The 18,977-nt window shown below is 45.1% G+C and overlaps 1 protein-coding gene across 1 annotated transcript in view; it reads left to right on the top strand.

Annotated features, from left to right (window-relative positions):
- Myo3b (myosin IIIB) overlaps window positions 1-18,977 on the top strand; it is a 270,528-nt gene that overhangs the window by 134,728 nt on the left and 116,823 nt on the right. Inside the window, exons 17-21 of the mRNA XM_050123618.1 lie at window positions 371-581; window positions 872-1,019; window positions 1,320-1,473; window positions 3,253-3,341; window positions 5,140-5,269. Coding sequence (XP_049979575.1) covers window positions 371-581; window positions 872-1,019; window positions 1,320-1,473; window positions 3,253-3,341; window positions 5,140-5,269 — 732 coding nt within the window. The remainder of the gene's footprint in view (window positions 1-370; window positions 582-871; window positions 1,020-1,319; window positions 1,474-3,252; window positions 3,342-5,139; window positions 5,270-18,977) is intronic.

The following is an 18,977-nucleotide window of genomic DNA, read 5'->3' as shown; positions in this document are numbered from 1 at the left end:
AATAAAAAAAAAAAAACAAAAAAAAAAAAAAAAAAAAAAAAAAGAATAAAAAAACCCAAAAAAACAAAAACTCTTTGTTTTAAGCTACAGCACTCTATTTAAGGTCATTCATACCCAATGTGTTTGTGACTGTCTAGTCTTCCAATTTATTTGATAAAAGATCTCTCCCTCCTTAGTTCTCCCACCTTACTTACTAAATACTTGTGGGGAACATTCAGAACAGTTGGGAGTTGTGCTGTACAGTCTAGATGCTTCTTGAAGTTAGGAACCTTGCTTGTCTGGACCATGAAGCCTGGATGCTGTAGATGCTGGCATGGGCTGTGTGAACATGTGGCCTCATGTTTAAGATCGTATTTACTCTTTTTTCCAGCTGCCTATGTACTCTGCATCAGCCCTGAAGAGCTTCAGGAGGCTCTCACGTCCTACTGTGTGGTCACCCGAGGCGAGACCATTGTGCGAGCCAACACCGTGGACAGGGCTGCAGACGTCAGGGACGCCATGTCTAAGGCCCTCTATGGGAGACTCTTCAGCTGGATTGTGAATCGCGTCAACACACTCCTGCAGCCAGATAAAAACATATGGCAAGTGGGAGCCAGGAGAGTTGAAGCATTTATTCCTGAGAGGAGAATGGGGGATGGAGCCACTGCAGGGGGGAGGCGTGGCGGGGAGCTAGGTAAACCAGGTTTGTGCCCGATGATATATATTAAGGTAGAGTCCTGCTCTGTAGCCAGGGTGACTTCTAACTCCTGACAGCCCTTAGCCTCCTGAATGCCGAGGTTACATGTTGGTGGACGTATGAACTTATACACTCCTTATTTTGAGATAGCATGTATCGGGTGCAACTTCTCCTGACATGTTCTCTCTCTTGCAGCAGTGCCGAGGACAGGATGAACGTGGGCATCTTGGACATTTTTGGCTTCGAGGATTTCCAGAGGAATTCCTTTGAACAGCTCTGCATAAATATCGCCAACGAGCAGATCCAGTTCTACTTCAATCAGCACGTGTTCGCTCTCGAGCAGGTAGTGGTTGAAGCGGAAGCTGAGAGTAACGGGGCGGGGCGCCGGGGGAGGATTGCCCGGCTGCCCACAATCTGAAGCCAAACCTGGTCGTCAAGGCTACAGAAACACCAATAGAGAGATAGTCCTGTCAAAACAAACAGTGTAAATTTAGTCTGGGGAAAATAAAAAGGTCCCGATTTCCATGGAAAGGTACCTTGCCTCACGGGGCACTTCCACCTGACCCAGAAAGTCCAGGCTAAACTGTGATGGTGGGACGGAGGCTGGTTTCAGGCCATGGAGTCACGGTCTGTTTCCCTCCAGATGGAGTACCAGAACGAAGGCATTGATGCTGTCCCTGTGCAGTATGAGGACAATCGCCCGCTCCTGGACATGTTCCTCCAAAAACCCTTGGGCCTTCTTGCCCTTCTGGATGAGGAAAGTCGTTTTCCCCAAGCAACAGACCAGACCTTGGTCGGTAGGTACCGCTCAGGGAAAAGATACTCAGATTGTGTGTGGAAGCTGGCACAAGACACAAGGTGGATGTGTTTTAAGTTTTAAGAAGGAGTGTCTCTGTCTCACTTTGGACACTTAGTGGGTTATAAAAGTATAGATCTTGGGGGGCTGGAGAGGTCGCTCAGAGGCTAAGAGGACCTGCTGTCCTTACTGAGAACATGGGTTCAGTTCCCATCACTCGTCGGGCAACTTACAACCCTTAACTCCACAGAGGTTCCAACACCATCTTCTGGCTTCCTCTGGCACCTGCATGCAGACAGTGCACATACAGACAAGCAGGAACACGCATACACACAATAACACATATACATACACACACAGGAACATGCATACACACACAAATACAAATAGATTTAAATTAAAAAATCTATCACCATTTCTATGTTCTCCCCATCCTATAATATTATAATATAATAATGTTATTATTTCCTTATGCGTATATCATCTTATACCTTCCTCTGCCCGAGTTCTCCCTTCTACACGTTATCTTAGCCCAAAGGCTAAGAAGTGGTTCCTTATATCCTCATTGCAGACCTGTGTCATGTCATGTCTTCACCGGGGCTCCTATCTACCTCTAGTCCCAGGTTGTACAGTGTCCCCTTTTCTGTAGACATTCCTGCTGGTTTAGTCTTTCTAAAGCCACCTCTTCTTGGGTTACCAGTGTCTTCTGGATAGAGCTATGTACCTCTTCAGCATCTGACGTCCCTATTTTTCATATCCATCTACTTAGCTATCTTCTTATCTATCTACCTGTCTATCCATCCTTCCATTTGTCCGTCCATCCATCCATCTATCCATCCGTCTGTCTGTCCATCCATCCATCTATCCATCCATCTATCCATCCGTCTGTCTGTTCATCAATCTGTCCATCCATCCGTCCATCCGTCCATCCATCCATCCATCCATTCATCCACCCGTCCGTCTGTCTGTCTGTCCATCCATCCATCCATTCATCCACCCATCCATCTGTCCATCCATCCATCCATCCATCCATCCATTCATCCACCCATCCATCTGTCCGTCTGTCCATCCATCCATCCATCCATCCATCCATTCATCCACCCATCCATCCATCCGTCTGTCCATCCATCCATCCATCCCTCTGTCTGTCTCATGTGTAGGAGGCAGTCAGAGGACAACCTGCAGGAGTTTGTCCTTTCCCTCTACCTCGTGTTTGAACTTGGGTCATCGGGCTTGGTGGCAAGTACCTTTACTGACTGAACCATCTTGCCAGTCCATATCCAATTTCTCTACCTTGCCCACATTAGGCCTCGTCCCCATCCTGCATAATCCTTTCAGTTTAAATGAACTTTGTTTTTTACCTGTATTGTGATGTGAGACGCCCTTGGGCCCCAGTCCTTGTCTGCCTTCAGTACCTAGCACAGTTCCTCACACTCAGCTCTCAGTCAGGTCTACAATAATGTAAAAGTTGTTTGTGGGGGAGTGTAGAAATTTTCAAGTTCCTTCCTCAGTGGAAGTATGAGAGTCTCATTTCTAAGTGTTGAAGCTGTTAATACCAGTGGCTTTCTCTTATCTGCACATTGTCCAGAGGAAGTTAATCTGGAGCTATCTGCCCTCCTACCCTAGCTGCATGGTTCCAAAGCTCCTTGGCAGGGTCTGAGATTGTCTCGGGTGTCTGTACTTAGTATTTACTAGAGACAGGAAGGGACTGTGACTTACTAACAGCTAAAGGAACGCAACACGGGGATGAGCACTCCAGTCTCCTCTTCTCTGCACACAGATAAATTTGAAGATAACCTACGGTGCAAGTTCTTCTGGAGGCCCAAAGGAGTGGAGCTCTGCTTTGGCATTCAACACTACGCTGGACCGGTGAGAGGGACAAAAGTTAGGGGACCCAAGAATGACAAGAGATTTGTGTCTAAACTTCTGGCATCCTCCCTTTTGATTCTGATCATAATTCCCAAGTGCCCTCAGTGGTGCCGTGTACAGATGTGGTGGCCCATGGAGCTACCACAAGCTTCCTGCCTGGAAGGCTGGCCCAGAGCTGACGGCTCTCTAGACAGGAAGCATACTGCAGCTTTTGCAGGGGTTCATGGTAAATGTTCACATTCTGAAGTCATTGGGATGGAGTGCGGCTGACATAGGATGGTTGAGAACACTTTAGTGTCTATGGACCACTGGAAGTGTCCAGCAAAAGGACGCAATCCCACCCACCCAGCTGTGTTTTTACCACATAAACTGGAACTCCCACTTTTCTTGTACCATGTTTCTGTCTCAGTTCAAGTCCCTGAAGCTGACTGGTGACTAATTTAGAAAACTGTCCAGCTCAGAGCTGTCAGCTCACTGCTGTGTTTCTCCCAGATAAACCAAATGAACTGTGACAAACTCTTGTGAGGTTTATTGAGGCCCTAAATCCAGAAAATGGCTGGGGTTCAACAAGAGGTATTTGGGATTATTCCACTGATGTGTGATGTATCCAAATTATCTTCCATATCTATATCCTCAGTTAAAAGTAAACGTGTCCCCTTCATCCCCTATGTCTCTGTCTTGTCCTCTTCCTCTTGCCTTTTTCCATCTTTTCCTCTTATGCATATTTTTCTACCTGTACCTCTTTTTTTTCTTCCTAGGATCCCTTTCTCTCTGGTTTGTGAATTCTTTGCTGAACTTATTTACTACTTTTCTTAGTTAAGGTTGCTATTGCTATGAAGAGACACCATGACTAAGGCAACTTTTAAAAGAAATAATTTAATTGGGGGCTTGCTTACAGTTTTGGAGGGTGTGCCCATGACCACCATGGCAGAAAGTATGGTCACAGGCATAGAGAAAGAGAGAGACAGAGAGACACACAGAGAGATAGATAGGTAGATGATAGAAAGAAAGAAAGAAAGAAAGGAAGGAAGGAAGGAAGGAAGGAAGGAAGGAAGAAAGAAAGAAAGAAAGAAAGAAAGAAAGAAAGAAAGAAAGAAAGAAAGAAAAGTCAGACTGGGCCTGGAATGGGTTTTGGAAACCTCAGAGCCAACCTCCAGTGACATACCTACTCCAACAAGGTTACACCTGCTAATCTTTCCCAGGTCACCAAAGTGGGAACCAAACTTGCAAGTGTATGAGTCTATGTGGGGCATCCTCATTCAAACCACCATACCACTCCAGTGAGTTGTTGATATTCCCTTAAGATACCTCTAAGTTGGATTCCCTCATTGCTGAGGACCAAGAACCATTTAGACTCTTTGAGTGATCACTCAGATTCCATGAGTACTTTGAGAGGCAGTGAGGCGTGGTGGTCATGAGCTAAAAGCCCATCTGTCCCAGTATGATGATCACCGGACTCTTACCTCCTTCAGGCCTTTGCTGAGCTCCTGTTTACCTATCAGTAGAATGAGGATGGGTGTTTCAAACGTGACACTCAGTGTATTTTAAGAATTTCTCTGATGTGCTGTATCTTCAGTAGGACCACTTTTCTTCAAAGATAACTGGACAAGAAGCCAAGACAAACTGACCTGTCAAAAGTACAACTCCTCCTTTTTATCTGGTGCTCTGTAGCCAAAAGCCCAAGTGTAAGAGGATAGTTATAGCCAGTGCTGAACAATGGCTACTCAGACGTTCTGCCAGGGTCACTAGCCGTAGCCACTTGCCTTAGTTAACTTGGACACTTTGCTGTGTTTTCCAGGTACTGTATGATGCTTCTGGGGTTCTTGAGAAAAACAGAGACACTCTCCCTGCTGATGTGGTTGTAGTCCTGAGGACATCTGAGAACAAACTTCTTCAGCAACTGTTCTCAATCCCCTTGACCAAAACAGGTACCTGAGAGCCCCCAACAGTCTCAGTCCAGACACCTATGTGAGCCAGCATGGTGTCTTGTAGTCTAAATAATGTCTGCACCACCAATATCAAATTTGCCCCCTTTCAAGATTTATTTTGTTCTATTTTATGTGTCTGTGTGTTTTGCTTACATGTATGCCTATGCACTTTGTGCATTCCTGGTGCCCACAGAGGTCATAAGATCCCCTAGGAGTTATAGATGGTTGTGAGCTGCCATGTGGGTCCTGGTAACCAGACCTGGGTCCTTTGCAAGAGCAACAAGTGCTCTTAGCCACTGAGCCATCTCTTCATCCCCACATTGAACTTCTTTAACCAGGGTCAGGGTTCAATCCAAGTTTAAGGGAAAAGCATGACTATTTCTTTTGTAAATTAATGCTGGAGAAATTTATACACACACTCACACACTTCCCACGTCATCTCTTAGACTTCTCATTTTTTCTGCCTCCTCTTAATTCTTCTCTTTAGAAAACTGTACATTATCTTTAGTTCATGCTAAGCACCCAGGGTAGACTTGGTTGGCAGAATTACTGAGACAATTCTTTCTATTTATGCAAGATTTCTCTTTGTGCAAGGGGTGTGGTGTACCAAAAGTCTTCTGTGCATGAGCCTCTCAGAGGCTGCCTGGTTCAGTTCCCACCCAGGTGTCAACCCTGTCGTTTTCCTAAGCAACCTGGCACACCCATGGCTTCCCTTGCTGGAAGTCAGCTGCTTAAGCTGTCATTCTGCGGGCCCTCATGCCAGGAAGCAGAATGCTAGGGCCCCAACGGGGAACTCCCAGCTCTTATCTGTCTCGCCAAGTGGATTCTCACCGGGTCAACTGCCTTTGATTTACCTGGGATCCAGCTGTCTGTCTGGGCTTGCATCTCAATCCCCTCTCACAGTTCTGCTCTCAAGGGCTTTGGATTTTTGAGACTGTCTAGACACAGCTCTGGATGTGCTTTGCAAACAAGAGCGAGAGCTTTTTTAATCAGTCCTTCCCGCCTTCCTCCTAAAATCATTGGCACCCGTGTCTCTCACCTGGGACCTTTGCTAGGTAGAACGAACTAGCACCATGTCTGATTTGTAGCTGAATATATAATTGCAGAGCAATGAAAATCCTCTCTAGGGGAGAACGAAAAGCCGGTCTACAGCCTGTTCTTCATCTTAACTTGGTGGTGTAACATGCATCTATGGTACCCAGTGCCCATCAAAAGTCTCTGCCAGCTTCCTCTATAGATGCTTCTTGGCTACAGTTGGAATCGATTCATTTGGACCCTTGGGATCCCTAGGGCAGGCGTGGGCAGAGCTGCCTGGCATTTCTCCACTGGTTCCTAGGCAACGATGCGGTTAGTAGGGTGACCAGTCTCTGACATAAGATCTATCTGGGTAACTGCAGCTGGCAACTGTGCGCTCCCATAAACATGAGTAACGACTTGTCAAATCTGTTCAGAATTTTGGAAATTTACCCTTTTAACCTTTGGCCAAAGAAAAAAAGTTCATAGTGCTGAACACTAGGTGAATCTATGCAGAAAGCAAGGCTCAACACGGAGCCTCCTGTTCTTCCCGAGACACCCGAAAGCAGGAGGAAACCCAACAGAACCTTTCCTGTTTCCTGTTCATTTTTAAATTATCTTCCAGAGGGCTTATGACTCAGTGGTCATAAGCTTCTTAATGCTACGACCCTTTAATACAGTTCCTAGTGTTGTGGTGAGCAACTATTTTTGTTGCTACTTCATTACTGTAATTTTGCAACGGTTATTGATTGGAATGCAGATATCTGATATGTAGGATATCTGATAATGCAACCTACAAAAGTGTTGTAATGGGCTTTTTCTCTTGGGCTCCCAACCAGCTCCCAAATCAAGATACAGAAACTTATTGGTTATGCATTTTCAGCCTTAACATGTGCTCATTTCTGGCTTTTTTTCCTTTAACTTAAATTAACCTGTTTCTCTTTATCTACGTTTTGTTTTGTACCTTTATTTCTGTATGTCCTACTCCATACATACTACCTCCTGGCTCCAGGCATCACCCTCTCTTCCTTATTCTCTCATCTTCTTCTCTCCAGCCTAAATTCCTCATACTATTTATTTTCTCTGCCTGCCAGCCCCACCTATCCTTTTCCTGCCTAGCTATTGGCCTCTCAGCTTTTTTATTAGACTAATCAGGTGCCTTAGTCAGGCAAGGTGAAACAGCAACACACCTTTACATAACTAAACAAATGTGGCACACCTTTAAACAGTTGAAATGATATTCCACAGCATAAACAAATGTAACACATATTTGCCTAGTTAAAGAAATAGTCTACAACAGTCGTGACCCATACGTTGAGAACCACTGTTGTATCTTTTTCTGAATTTTGCCTGGAAATAGAACTCTACCTCATCTGGGAGTAACAAAAGCTGGGGAAAGAAACACTAGAAACAGATGTGATGTCCTGGCAAGCTTCTCTGAAGTTTTGTATTCTTGAATTTGGTACTATGTTGCTAATTTCATTTATAATCATAAGCTCATTTTTCTTCATATTTTGAGTATTACTAAGAAGCTGCACATAGCTGGGCAGTGGTGGTGCACACCTTTAATCTCAGCACTCAGGAGGCAGAAGCAGGGGGATCTCTGTGAGTGTGAGGCCAGCCTGGTCTACAGAGCAAGTTCTAGGACAGCTAGGGCTGTTGAATTAAGAAACTCTGTCTAGAAAACAAAACAAAACCAAAAACAAGAAAAGAAGCTACAACATATAAATAAGCATAATAAAACTAACAGGCAAGAGTCTGTTTGCTTTCTGGACTTACTCAAGCAAAAATGCACTCAGTTAACAGACAGGAGAAGTCTGCTAACAAGGTGCTTGTTGAGACAACAGGAGGCTACAGTGGAGCTAGTACAGTGTGTTCTAAGAGAAACAACTTTTGTGTGCCTTCGCTTTCTATCTGGAATTGGGCCCCAATTTATTACCTTATAATAATAATTGTACTCGGACCTCCATTCAAAAGTGATGAGGTGTCCTGCATTGAATGAAATGGCTCAGTGGTTAAGAGCACTTACTGCTCTTGTAGAAGAAACAAATTCTATTCCCAGCCCAATATGGTGGCTCAGAATTGCCTATAATGCCAGTCCCAGGAGATCTAACGTTAATAAGTTTTTAAAATCTGAAACATCCATGCCTGTCTATTGTCTGTCTATCTCTCACTGTAGCCTTTGAAAGGAATCCTCCTGTTTTCACTGAAATTGAAAGCATTTGTTTCACGTGCCTGCTTGTCTTTCTGGAGGGGAAGGAAGTAGTTATGCCTTGCTGCTTGAGACAAATAAAGCCCCAGTTATTCTGGCAAAATAATACCAGTGCTTAAAAACCCACTATTTGGGTCATTTTTATTTACCCTGCTTCAAAATTTAAATAAGTGACTCAGAGGTTAAGGCTACTTACTGCTCTTGAAGAGGAACCAGGTTCCATTCCTAGCACCCATGCGGTGGCTCAAAACCGTCTATAATTCCAGTCCCAGGAGATCTGATGCCCTCTTCTGACCTCCACAGGCACCAGGCACACCCATAGTGCACATACATACACACGGGCAAAGCACACACCCATATAAAATAAAGTGAGTAGTTTTTATATATAGCAACAAACATACACATGGCTCCCTAAACAGTACTGGCCATGCGCGGATACCTTGGCTCCCATCACAGTAGTGGGCACCTGGACGCCTGCTTCATCGTCGTCAATATGTCTTGCACACTCCTCAACGTGTGTTCTATTTCACGGTAGTCTGGGATTTTGCCAAAAGCTAAGAAAAGCCCCTCAAAATTCAAAGGAAAACTTTAATTTCTTTATCAAAGAATTCCTTTCAGCTGAGTTCCACTTTCCTAGGAGCTAGACTGATGCTGTCCTTTGCTTCCAAAGTGAGGCCTCAGAGGGCCCCAGGCTGGCTTTCTTGCCCTTTCAAGGGAGCCTCCTTCCTGGTTGCCAGGTAACACTTCCTTCAATTAGTGGATAGAGAAAGGATGCATTGGCTTAGCTTCCTATCAAGGTTGAAAAGATAAACGCAGGGCTCCTTGTACAACTTTGTAGCCTCCGATGACTATATGAATATCAGAGATAACAAACCCACAAAGAGAAAAGATGGATTTTTTTTTTCTTACAGTATTGGAGGCTTCAGTGTAAGATCATTTGGCTCTGCTGGTTTGGGACTGGGGAAGCAAATCATGGCAGGTGTACCTGGTGGAGCAAATTTGCCTTTGTCCTGAGAGAGAAAAGAAGACCAAGTTTCTATCAGCTCCTTTAGGGACACACCTCCAGGGATCAGAAGGCTCTCACTGGTCCCTGCCTCTTAGAGCGTGCATCACCTGCCAGTAGTTGCCAGGGCTGGAGACTGTGCTTCCCTTGGGGAGACGGTACATATCCAAGCTGCTACAGTAACCACATGTGAAATCTGAGACAGTAACCACGTAGCTTTCGCCCACTGCCTACTTCAACTGTGCTGTCCAATAGACTACTAAAGAGATGACTGAACACACAGAATGCGATTGTGAGACCTAGGGTGGCCAGGAAGCAGGGTCACTCCTGGCTTCCCTAGCACCAGCCTTGTCTGGTGGAAAAGATGCCTGTGTTGAGGGATGTTCTCATTCCAAGGTTCCCAGTCACCATTGGGGAAACAGAGGCAGCCACAATCAGCATGGATTCTCTTGCTTTTGGCATGCTGACACGACCATGCTTTGGTCTGCAGATAGGCCATTTCAGATGTGGAAATATCTCCATTGTAACATTGTAACTCCTTCCTGTTGATAGACCTCTAAGGTAGTTCATGGGTAAAATTTTGATAGGGCTGCAGAAAGACATTCTAACCTTTCAGTTGGGACTCTCAAGTTGAAGGGTGCAGGCAGAAGAACTTAAAAGGAAAGATATTCAAACGCAGTATCCGGGCATGCTTTCCCATTTGGAAAATGTCCTGTTGCCTACTAGTAAACTGGGGGAAAGTGCACAAGGCTTGGGGAGGGAGAGGAGGTTTAGAAAGAACTTGAAAGACTTATATCTACATTTGATCATAAACTCTGTTATCCGAATAGTAGTTTGGGGTTTTAAAGGAGTTAAGAACTTGGGGAAAACTGGAAGAGAAGAAAGTAAACGAGAGGGAACATTCTCTAACTTCAAAGACTGGGCTAGCTTCAATGCCCAGAACTGAGTCCTGCTTCCATCACCTTCTGCCTGAGGTCACACATATTCCTCCTCAGAACTGGAGCTTTAATGAAATCCAACGTTCTCATTCTCTTTGCTTTCATTTCATTTCCAAGTGAAAGCAGAGAGGAATAATGTGGGTCACATAGGATGGAAAAGGTTGTAGGTTAAGAGGAAATCATGTCTTTGACTAAAAGAAGGTTTTCTGGGAGAGATTTTTTGTCCCATTAAGAAAATAGAGAAAATCAGGCAGTCTGAGAACCATGACGCATCCCTCCTGAAGCCAGAGACAGTAAGCCTCAAGAGAGAGGAAGGTGAAGAAGGTGCCTCAGTAAACAAGACACAGCTACAAGCCTTCAACACAGAGGGAAGTGTGAGGAGCAAGCAGGATGGGAACTGGATGGCCGCTCTTAATCAGGCAGCCTTACAACGCTAGTTTGAATTGCTGGAGGCAGTCTGAGTGGTCCCTGGTCCAGGATGAGGGGGGTGGGGAAGGACCAGCTGATGGGGTGGGTAGGGAAGGGCTGGCTGATGGGATGTGGGAAGGACCGGCTGATGGGAGGCATCATTTCACCCATCTCGCCACACACAGGCACTGTCAGTTCACAGGCAGGACTGGCTAGGTGACGGGCCTCCCATTCTCCTGGGCCACCTGGACAGGGAGCTACTTCTGGGATGGCTCATATGGGAGGTGGGTGATCACAGACAGGCAGACAGGGGCCTTCTGCCAGTTGGGGACTTGTGGCCAAATCACACAAATCTGGGTTGATTCTGTCACTTGGTGAGTCTGTCCACATTACAACTCCTGACATTACGCTGTGGAGAAGCTGGAGGGGGCAGTGCCCCAAGGCTGTCTTATAATGATCAGACTCACCAGAAAGAGGTTCCCGTGGGAGATGAGGGTCAAGTAAGGCAGAGGCTACTAGTCCTATAACTATCAGGAGATCCTTCCAGTACAAGCCTGGGGGGGGGGGCGGAGGATGGCGTCCTGTGTCAGGACAAGGGGACTGACAGAGTCAGTGACTTAGGAGTAACAGAAATAGTAAATGTTATTGCATGACTCTGTCGGATCACAGTGGACAATTAGAGCTGTGGTTAAGCACTTTGGTCTACATAGTCCTGCCATGCTGCCCTGTGTGAGCATGCTGCGTGCCTCCCCACTAAGACTGAGCTGCAGACTTGAGACAGCGGCATCCATTCCACGGATCTGCCTAGCATATAGCCGACACTCCTCATGTTACTTGGCAGATCCCATTCAGAGTGACTGCTGCTCCCCACTCTCCCCCCCACCACCACACCTTCCCTTCCTCCCCTGCCTCTTGTGGCACTTCCTGGGGGAATTCCAGGTTGAGTGAGCATTTGACTCCTCTGGAAGGCCAGTTGCTGAAGACAAGAGAAGAATGGCGCTTCCTCCCAGCTGCTGGAGAGGAGCTGGCATGCTGAGGCTCTGGCACTCCACAGAGCCGTTTGTGGATGACATTTCCTGGTAGTCTTGAGAGTACTTGAAGTACATCAGAAATGAGCATGGGCTGTGATTTACCGCGCTGGCCGCCAGCCTGCCAGAGCCTGGGATTTCTTTTAATAAGCTGTGAACTTCAGAAGGAACGCCACTCAGAACTCTATATTCCCAGTCTAGAGACAAGCGTGAGGCCCTCCAACACTCGCGGGGAAGGCAGATGTGACTATAGTCACGTCCATCTGAAAGTGATTTGGAACCTCCCAGGGAGAAGAGCAGCATGGGGTCTTCCCTGGAGGCCAGGAAGCACAAGAGTAAAGGAGAGGCGTGTCCTTTAGTAGACCCACGGCCTAGGGCTCCCCATGGCTGCATGTACCTGAGTATACACCCCAGATCAGTACTCAGGGTCTGCCTGGCCTGGGGCTTCAGAGGCCTGAGTCCCCTAGGGGTGCCAGCAAGCAGAGTCCATGGCCACAGGAGAAACCCCAAGCTCCCCTGGTTCTTTCTCCACTTGTTAATGGCTTTCAGTCCTTGCCCATCACGATCTGGTCTTCATTAGACTCCACAAGGCCAAGTGTGTGGCGTGGCAAGGCAGGGTGAAGAAAGTAAACCTGGGAACCCTGCATGCTCCCCCTCCTCCGTGCCTTCAGGCCTTGCTTTCTCTCCTCCAACTCAAATGTAGCACTTTCAACGTCTCTCTCCTCTTTAAGTTCTGTACGCAGTCTCTTCCTCCCTGTCAGCTAGGTTTGGAGAGCAGCTCTCTAGCTCTGGATCCCGTGAGTCAGTATCTTACATGGCCCCAGCTTCCACAGGTACAGAGGGGCTTTGTACGGAGAAAGGCTTCCAGAGAGAAGGGACCCCTACCGATCTCTAGCCCAAGTGCCGGCTTGCGTCCCAGTGCCTTGAAATGTCTCTTGGTTTTCCCTAGAGCAGAGTGATACATGTTTTTAAAAAAAAAAAGTAAAAATAGGTAAAATAAACATCAATAGTATTCCTAAGTCATAGATCAAAAATAGTATTTAACATAATTAGCATGAATTGAGGTCTTTTACCTTTGGAACTGTCTTCAAACTCTCGTGTGCACTGACACTTAGGGCACATCTCAGTTCAGACCAGCCACAATTGCACATGCTCAGTAGCTGCTGTGTGGCTGGCGTGGCTGAGGGGAATCATTGGCACAGAAACACCGCATGCTTGTTCTCAGAGAGAAATGCAGGCACGTCAGGGTTACAGTGGGCCTCCGAAAGAAAATGCCGGGAGAGCGGACAGAATGGTGCTGTTGGCGCTTTTCCTTTTACATTTGTTATTTAATTATTATTTTCATCACATGCGTGTGTATGTGAGAGTATGCCAAGTGTGTTCAGGTGCCTCCAGAGGCCAGAAAGGAGCAGGGGTGCAGGTGGTTGTGGGAGCTGCCCCTTGTAGGTGCTGGGAACTAAACTCTTTTAAAAGGCTAGCAAGTGCTCTTAGCCACTGAGTCATCTTTCCAGACCCTGGTTTCATTTATCTATAATATAGATATTTTTTTAATGTGTAGACTTCCAACCATTCCCCAGTGTGAGAGAGAAAATACTGTTCAAGTTTTTGCAGAGTTGCAGCAAAGTCTAAGGATTCTGTGGTTCTTGTCATACACAGACACGTCTAGGGTTTTCAGTGTGGCACAGCGCTTTTCATGGCTTCATAAAGTGAAGGAATTGTGAGATGTGAAGGAATTCGAGATGAATTGAAGTGTGTGTGTGCATGTATGTCCTTCGTGTGTACTGGTATGTTTGCATGAATGGACATGCGTTCATGCGGACGCATATGTGGAAGCCAGAGGTCAACATTGAGAATCTTCCTCTATCGCAGTCTCTTCTCCTCATTTTGTTTATTTTGATTTTTGTTTGTTCGTTTTTGAGACAGAGTTTCTTCCCTGTGTAGCCCTAGCTGTCCTTGTAATCTCTCTGTAGACCAGGCTGAACTCAGACTCACAGAGATCCTCCTGCCTCTGCCTCCCGAGTGCTGGGATTAAAGGTGTGCGTTATGATGCCTGGCTTCCACCTTATTTTTGAGACAGCGTGTCTCACTGAACCTGAAGTGTACCACCAATCCATCTAGAGTGACTGCCTAGGAAGCTGCAGAGATCATCCCTCCCGGCTCACCGGCTCTCCAGTGCTGGGACTACAGGCTTATACTGGCTCAATGGCTTTTTATGTGGTGCCCTTTAGTGACTGATCCATCTACCTAGCTCCAATTGAGAGATTTTCATGACCAAAAAAAGGAGGCAAATATTGATTATGAAACTCCAAAATCATCTCTGCTGCAGAAATATCTGTATGGAAAGTATGGAAAACCCATGGACTCCACTGAGACACTGCAGACTCCAGACCCCCTTTCTCCCGTCTTTCTCATCTAGAACTCTCTATCTTTCTTTCCGGGAGTGGAAATCCATCTTCCAAAGCTCCCCTGGCACTCCTAGCTCTAGAGGGGTCCCCGATGCTGCTCCGTCCTAGGAGAGAAAAGTCACAAACGTCACTTAGGACTGTGAGACTGGGGTAGCTGGTGTCTGTCATGAGTCAGCTTCACCACCATCCTGCTCCCATTTGGATATTTCCTGCATCACTCTGAAATCTGTGGGGAAAGCACCTTTTGTGTTAGTGGCAGTTCAACTTAAGGCAATTTCGTTTTATTTCTTTAATGATCGTGTCAAGTATAGCAAATATGGCAACTTTGATTTTTTTTTTTTTTTTTTAAACAGAATTTCTCTGTGTAACATCTCTGGCTGGCTTGGAACTCCCAACGTAGACCAGGTTGGCCTTGAACTCCTTGAACTCCCAGAGATCTGCCTACCCCTGCCTCTCAAGTGCTGGGATTAAAGGTGTGCGCCACCTGGCTGAAACTTTAATTTTTAAAATGATCAGAAAGAAAGAATAACAAGAAAAAAATTAATTCTTTCTCTGCTAGTATTCTCATTCATAGAAAGGAAAGATCTTTCTATTTAAGCCTTTAACCCCAGCACACAGTAGGCAGAGGCAGGCAGATTTCTCAGAGTTCAAGGCCAGCCTGGTCTACAGAGTGAGTTCCAAGACAGCCAAAGCCACACAGAGAAACCACGTCTTAAAAAACAAAAACAAAACAAAACAAAACAACAACAACAAAAGAAAGAATCTTCTTTTATTTTGCTATTTATTTCATATTTCAATAGCTTACACTGGAGAAAAGGTCCCATAGCCCTTAAAGCTTATTAATTTATTCTAGTATAAAATCTGTTTTTTATAGTATGGCATTCACTCACTAGCCTTGGGCTCCTTGAAGAAAGTAAACAAGAAACAAAGCCATTATCATTTTAATCTCTCTACTAAGTCGTGGATCAAAACTTCACACTCCACCCGCCCCTCGGGAATTCAGGTCCTGTTACTAGAAACTCTTGTTTCTCTTCAGAACCCAGGCCCATCTTCTAACAGCCTGGCCCATGTGTTGGATCCATATGAAGTCAATCCTTTTGCTTTGGTGCCAGTGTGTGCACAGCGAAGCTGTAAACCCCAGCTGTGAGGAGTAACAATTACGAACTTCACTGGCTTGCACATGTGAGGCCTCAGTAAACGAAATTAAGTGTTGCTTTATTGCACTTGAGGGCAGGAGGCCGGGAGGTAGAAACCGCTGAGATTTTATTAGGAGCCAATATTAGTAGAGTGGGCTCCATTCTTCGTGCTCCACAGGGGGAGTTCAAATGATAAAGAAACCAGATGAACTGTCTCCCAGTGGATGCGGTTTGGCTTAGCCATCCCAACTGGTTTCTGGTAACCACTGGGATATATTGGCTGATCTGATGTAGTCTGTAAGTACCTCCACCGCCAGAATATCTGAAACAGTGCTTTCTAATGTTGCAACCCTTTAATACAGTTCCTCACATTGTGCTGACCCCCCAACCATAGAATCACTTTGTTGCTACTTGATAACTGTAATGTTGCTACTGTTACAATTCATAATGTAAATATTGGATAGACAGGATGTCTTAGTGTTCTATTACTGTGAAGAGACGCCATGACCGTGGCAACTCTTATAAAGGAAAACATTTAATCGGGGTGACTTGCTTACAGTTTCAGAGGTTTAGTCCATTATCACCATGACGGAACATGGTAGCATTCAGGCAGACATGGTTCTGGAGAAGTAGCTGAGAGTCCTACATCTTACAGGCAGTGCAGGAAGTGATCTGTCTCAATGGGCATGACTCGAGTAACACACTTCCTCCAATAAGACCACACCTATTCCAACAAGGCCACACCTCCAAATAGTGCCACTCCCTTTGGGGGCCATTTTCTTTCAACCCACCACACAGGATATCTGATATGTGACCCCTTGTGGGGGTTGTGACCCGTAAACTGAGGATCACTGATTTAGAAGGAATGGGTGCCATCAGTTCCATCAATTTCATCAGTCATTCAGTGGTTTGCCTATAATATCAAAGTGCATCCACAGTTAAGTGACCACGGTTGAGTTCAAACAGGTGAGGAGCTGCCTGGTGGTTGCTGCTCAGAGCTCTGACCTTGAGCAAGAAGCTTCGGCACCCTGTGCCTTGGTTTCCATCCTTGGTGGCCTGATGAGATGACTTGAGGTATTATTGTACTAAGTAATTAATTTTAGACACTAAGTGAGGTGTCTACCATATTGTAAATACTCAATAAATATTAGCAGTTATGTGGAGGAAATATTCCGGTTTCCACAGTTATTTCCTCGTTCTCTGGAAATTTTAAAGTAAGCAATGGATAATATTTTACAGAACTATTAATCCCCTGTGTGTTGTTGGTATTTTATGATTTCTAGCTTTTGAAAGTTGTACCTTCAGGAGACTAACAGGGAAAGAATGAAGTAAGCTCTCACACATTAAATCTTCCATTTATTTATTTCTTATTTCCTAAGTAATTGTCCGTCCCAACACTAATGAAGCTCTAGGCAATAGAAAAAAAATGGCTAGTCCATAAAATTCTACTTCACTGGAACCTTTAATTGATAGTATTTTCATAAATCTCATATGATGAAGAGACAGGCCTTGAACTGATGACTTAACCACATTTAGCATCAACTCGAACTTGACCAACCAGAACCTCCGAGGTCTCACGTGGCTTCCATCAGCCTGCACCTCCACTGCAACTTCAACTCTGTGAACTACAAACTGAACAGACTCAGCAAACCTTAGTCCAGCTCTCTAGTTAATAAAATCCAGTTAGTTAAGCATGCAAGTGACCCAAGCCTTCTGAGACAAACCGCAGGCAGTGGGACCCTGGTTCTCACCATCCCCCCCTCCCCTGAGACATGATTTCTCTGTGTAACAGCCCTGGTCATCCTGGAACTCTTTGTAGACCAGCCTGACCTTGGACTCACAGAGATCCTCCTGCCTCTGGTTCTCACATCTTTAACCACTGCCCCTCTGCGATGCAAGCATCACACAGCAGAAGCAAAGAGACACACGGAGGAAAGTGAGATGCGCTGTGGACTCTGAGGACTTTGAGTGACGTATAAATATAATCCAGTGCCACACAATTCATTCACGCGTGCATTCACACGCATGTATTGTTTGCCACGAGATAGGCGCATAGAGCTGAGCACTGGGTGTAGCCTGACAACAAAATGAACTTCGGTGCTTGCTCCAGCTTAGAAGCAAAGGAAAGTCAAAGGTTGCATGTTAATTAGATGTCTGGGTAGTTGTCAGTGCGACATCATTTGTTTGCTTAGTTAGTTAGTTAGTTATGTGCACTGATGTTTCGCCTGCATGTCTTAGTGAGGGAGTGAGAACCACTGGTACTCTAATTACAAACAGTTGTGAGCTACCATGCGGGTGCTGGGAATTGAACCCGGATCACCCGGAAGAGCAGTCAGTGCTCTCAACCACTGAGCCATCTCTACAGCCCTTCCTGTGGCTTCATTAAGGATCATCTCTTTGGCTTTGGTGATAGGACATCAAGACATATTTAAATTGGAAATATTTGTCATTCATATTTATCACTATTCACAATATCACACTAACTGCGAAAGTGCTTGATAGTTAATAATTTATCTTCTCCAGACATTGGGAAGACTGGATAAAGAATCTGTGATACAGAAGTTTGCCAAGAGACAGGAGTAGATACACTTGGTGTCTAGGATGTCTTGTTCTGATGCATTGTGACATCTTCAATGAACTATTTTTCCTTTAGTGTCTGCCATGGGGAGGGCGGTTTATAAGTGTTTTTTATTTTTAAAAAAGATTTATTTATTTCCTTTTATGTCATTGATGTTTTGCCTACACGTATGTCTGTTTGAAGGTTCCAGATTCCTCCCCTGGAAGTGAAGTTACAGACACTTGTGAGCTGCCACGTGGGTGCTGGGAATTGAACCCTGGTCCTCTGAAGGAGCAGCCAATGTTCTTTCCTGTTGAGGTATCTCTCCAGCCCCAGCTTACAAGTCCTATGCCAGGTACTGAAAAACTACTTTAAGATTAATGAAGAGGAACAGAAATAAACACTGAGTGGTTGTTTTCAAAGACCTTGTGATAGCTAAAAGGAATGAAAGTGTTTCTACATCCCTAGAAAGTAATATTAATAGAAGGTAGCATATCTGCCTTGAACTTAACAGACTCAGACCTGAGTGTGCTTACAATGCTCATCAGGAAGGTAACCTCTGCTGGCTTTTACTCTATAACTGCTGCTGCTGCTTCCTCCTCCTCTGTCTTAAATCAGTAATTAATTGCATCCTATGTTAATAGAAGTGAGAATAACTTAAACATTATTAAATAACAGGTCTCCTGTTTCTGTCTGGACCATTGGTGAAAGCTTTGGTCTTCAAACACAGGGTCTAGAGTTGCTAATTATGTTAAAGATCTTTAAAATGCAAGACAATTACAAGACAATACAGGGGCTGAAGAGCTAGTTTAGTAGTTAAGAGCTCTTGTTGAGGACCTGGGTTTGGTTCACAGTTCTTAACTCCAGTTTTAGGGGATCCGATGTCTTCTGACCTCTAAGAACACCACCAGGCGTGCATATGGTGTACACACATTCAGCAAACAAAATATTCATACACATCAAATAAAATAAGTAAAACTAAATTAAAAGTTTAATTTAAAGCAGTA

Source organism: Alexandromys fortis, unplaced genomic scaffold (assembly GCF_014885135.2).
Source record: "Alexandromys fortis isolate MF-2015 unplaced genomic scaffold, M_Fortis_MF-2015_v1.1 scaffold_8_9099976_23576923, whole genome shotgun sequence".
Classification (NCBI taxonomy): domain Eukaryota; kingdom Metazoa; phylum Chordata; class Mammalia; order Rodentia; family Cricetidae; genus Alexandromys; species Alexandromys fortis.
Note: the sequence above shows the minus strand (reverse complement) of the source record. Positions and strands in the feature narration are given on the sequence as shown.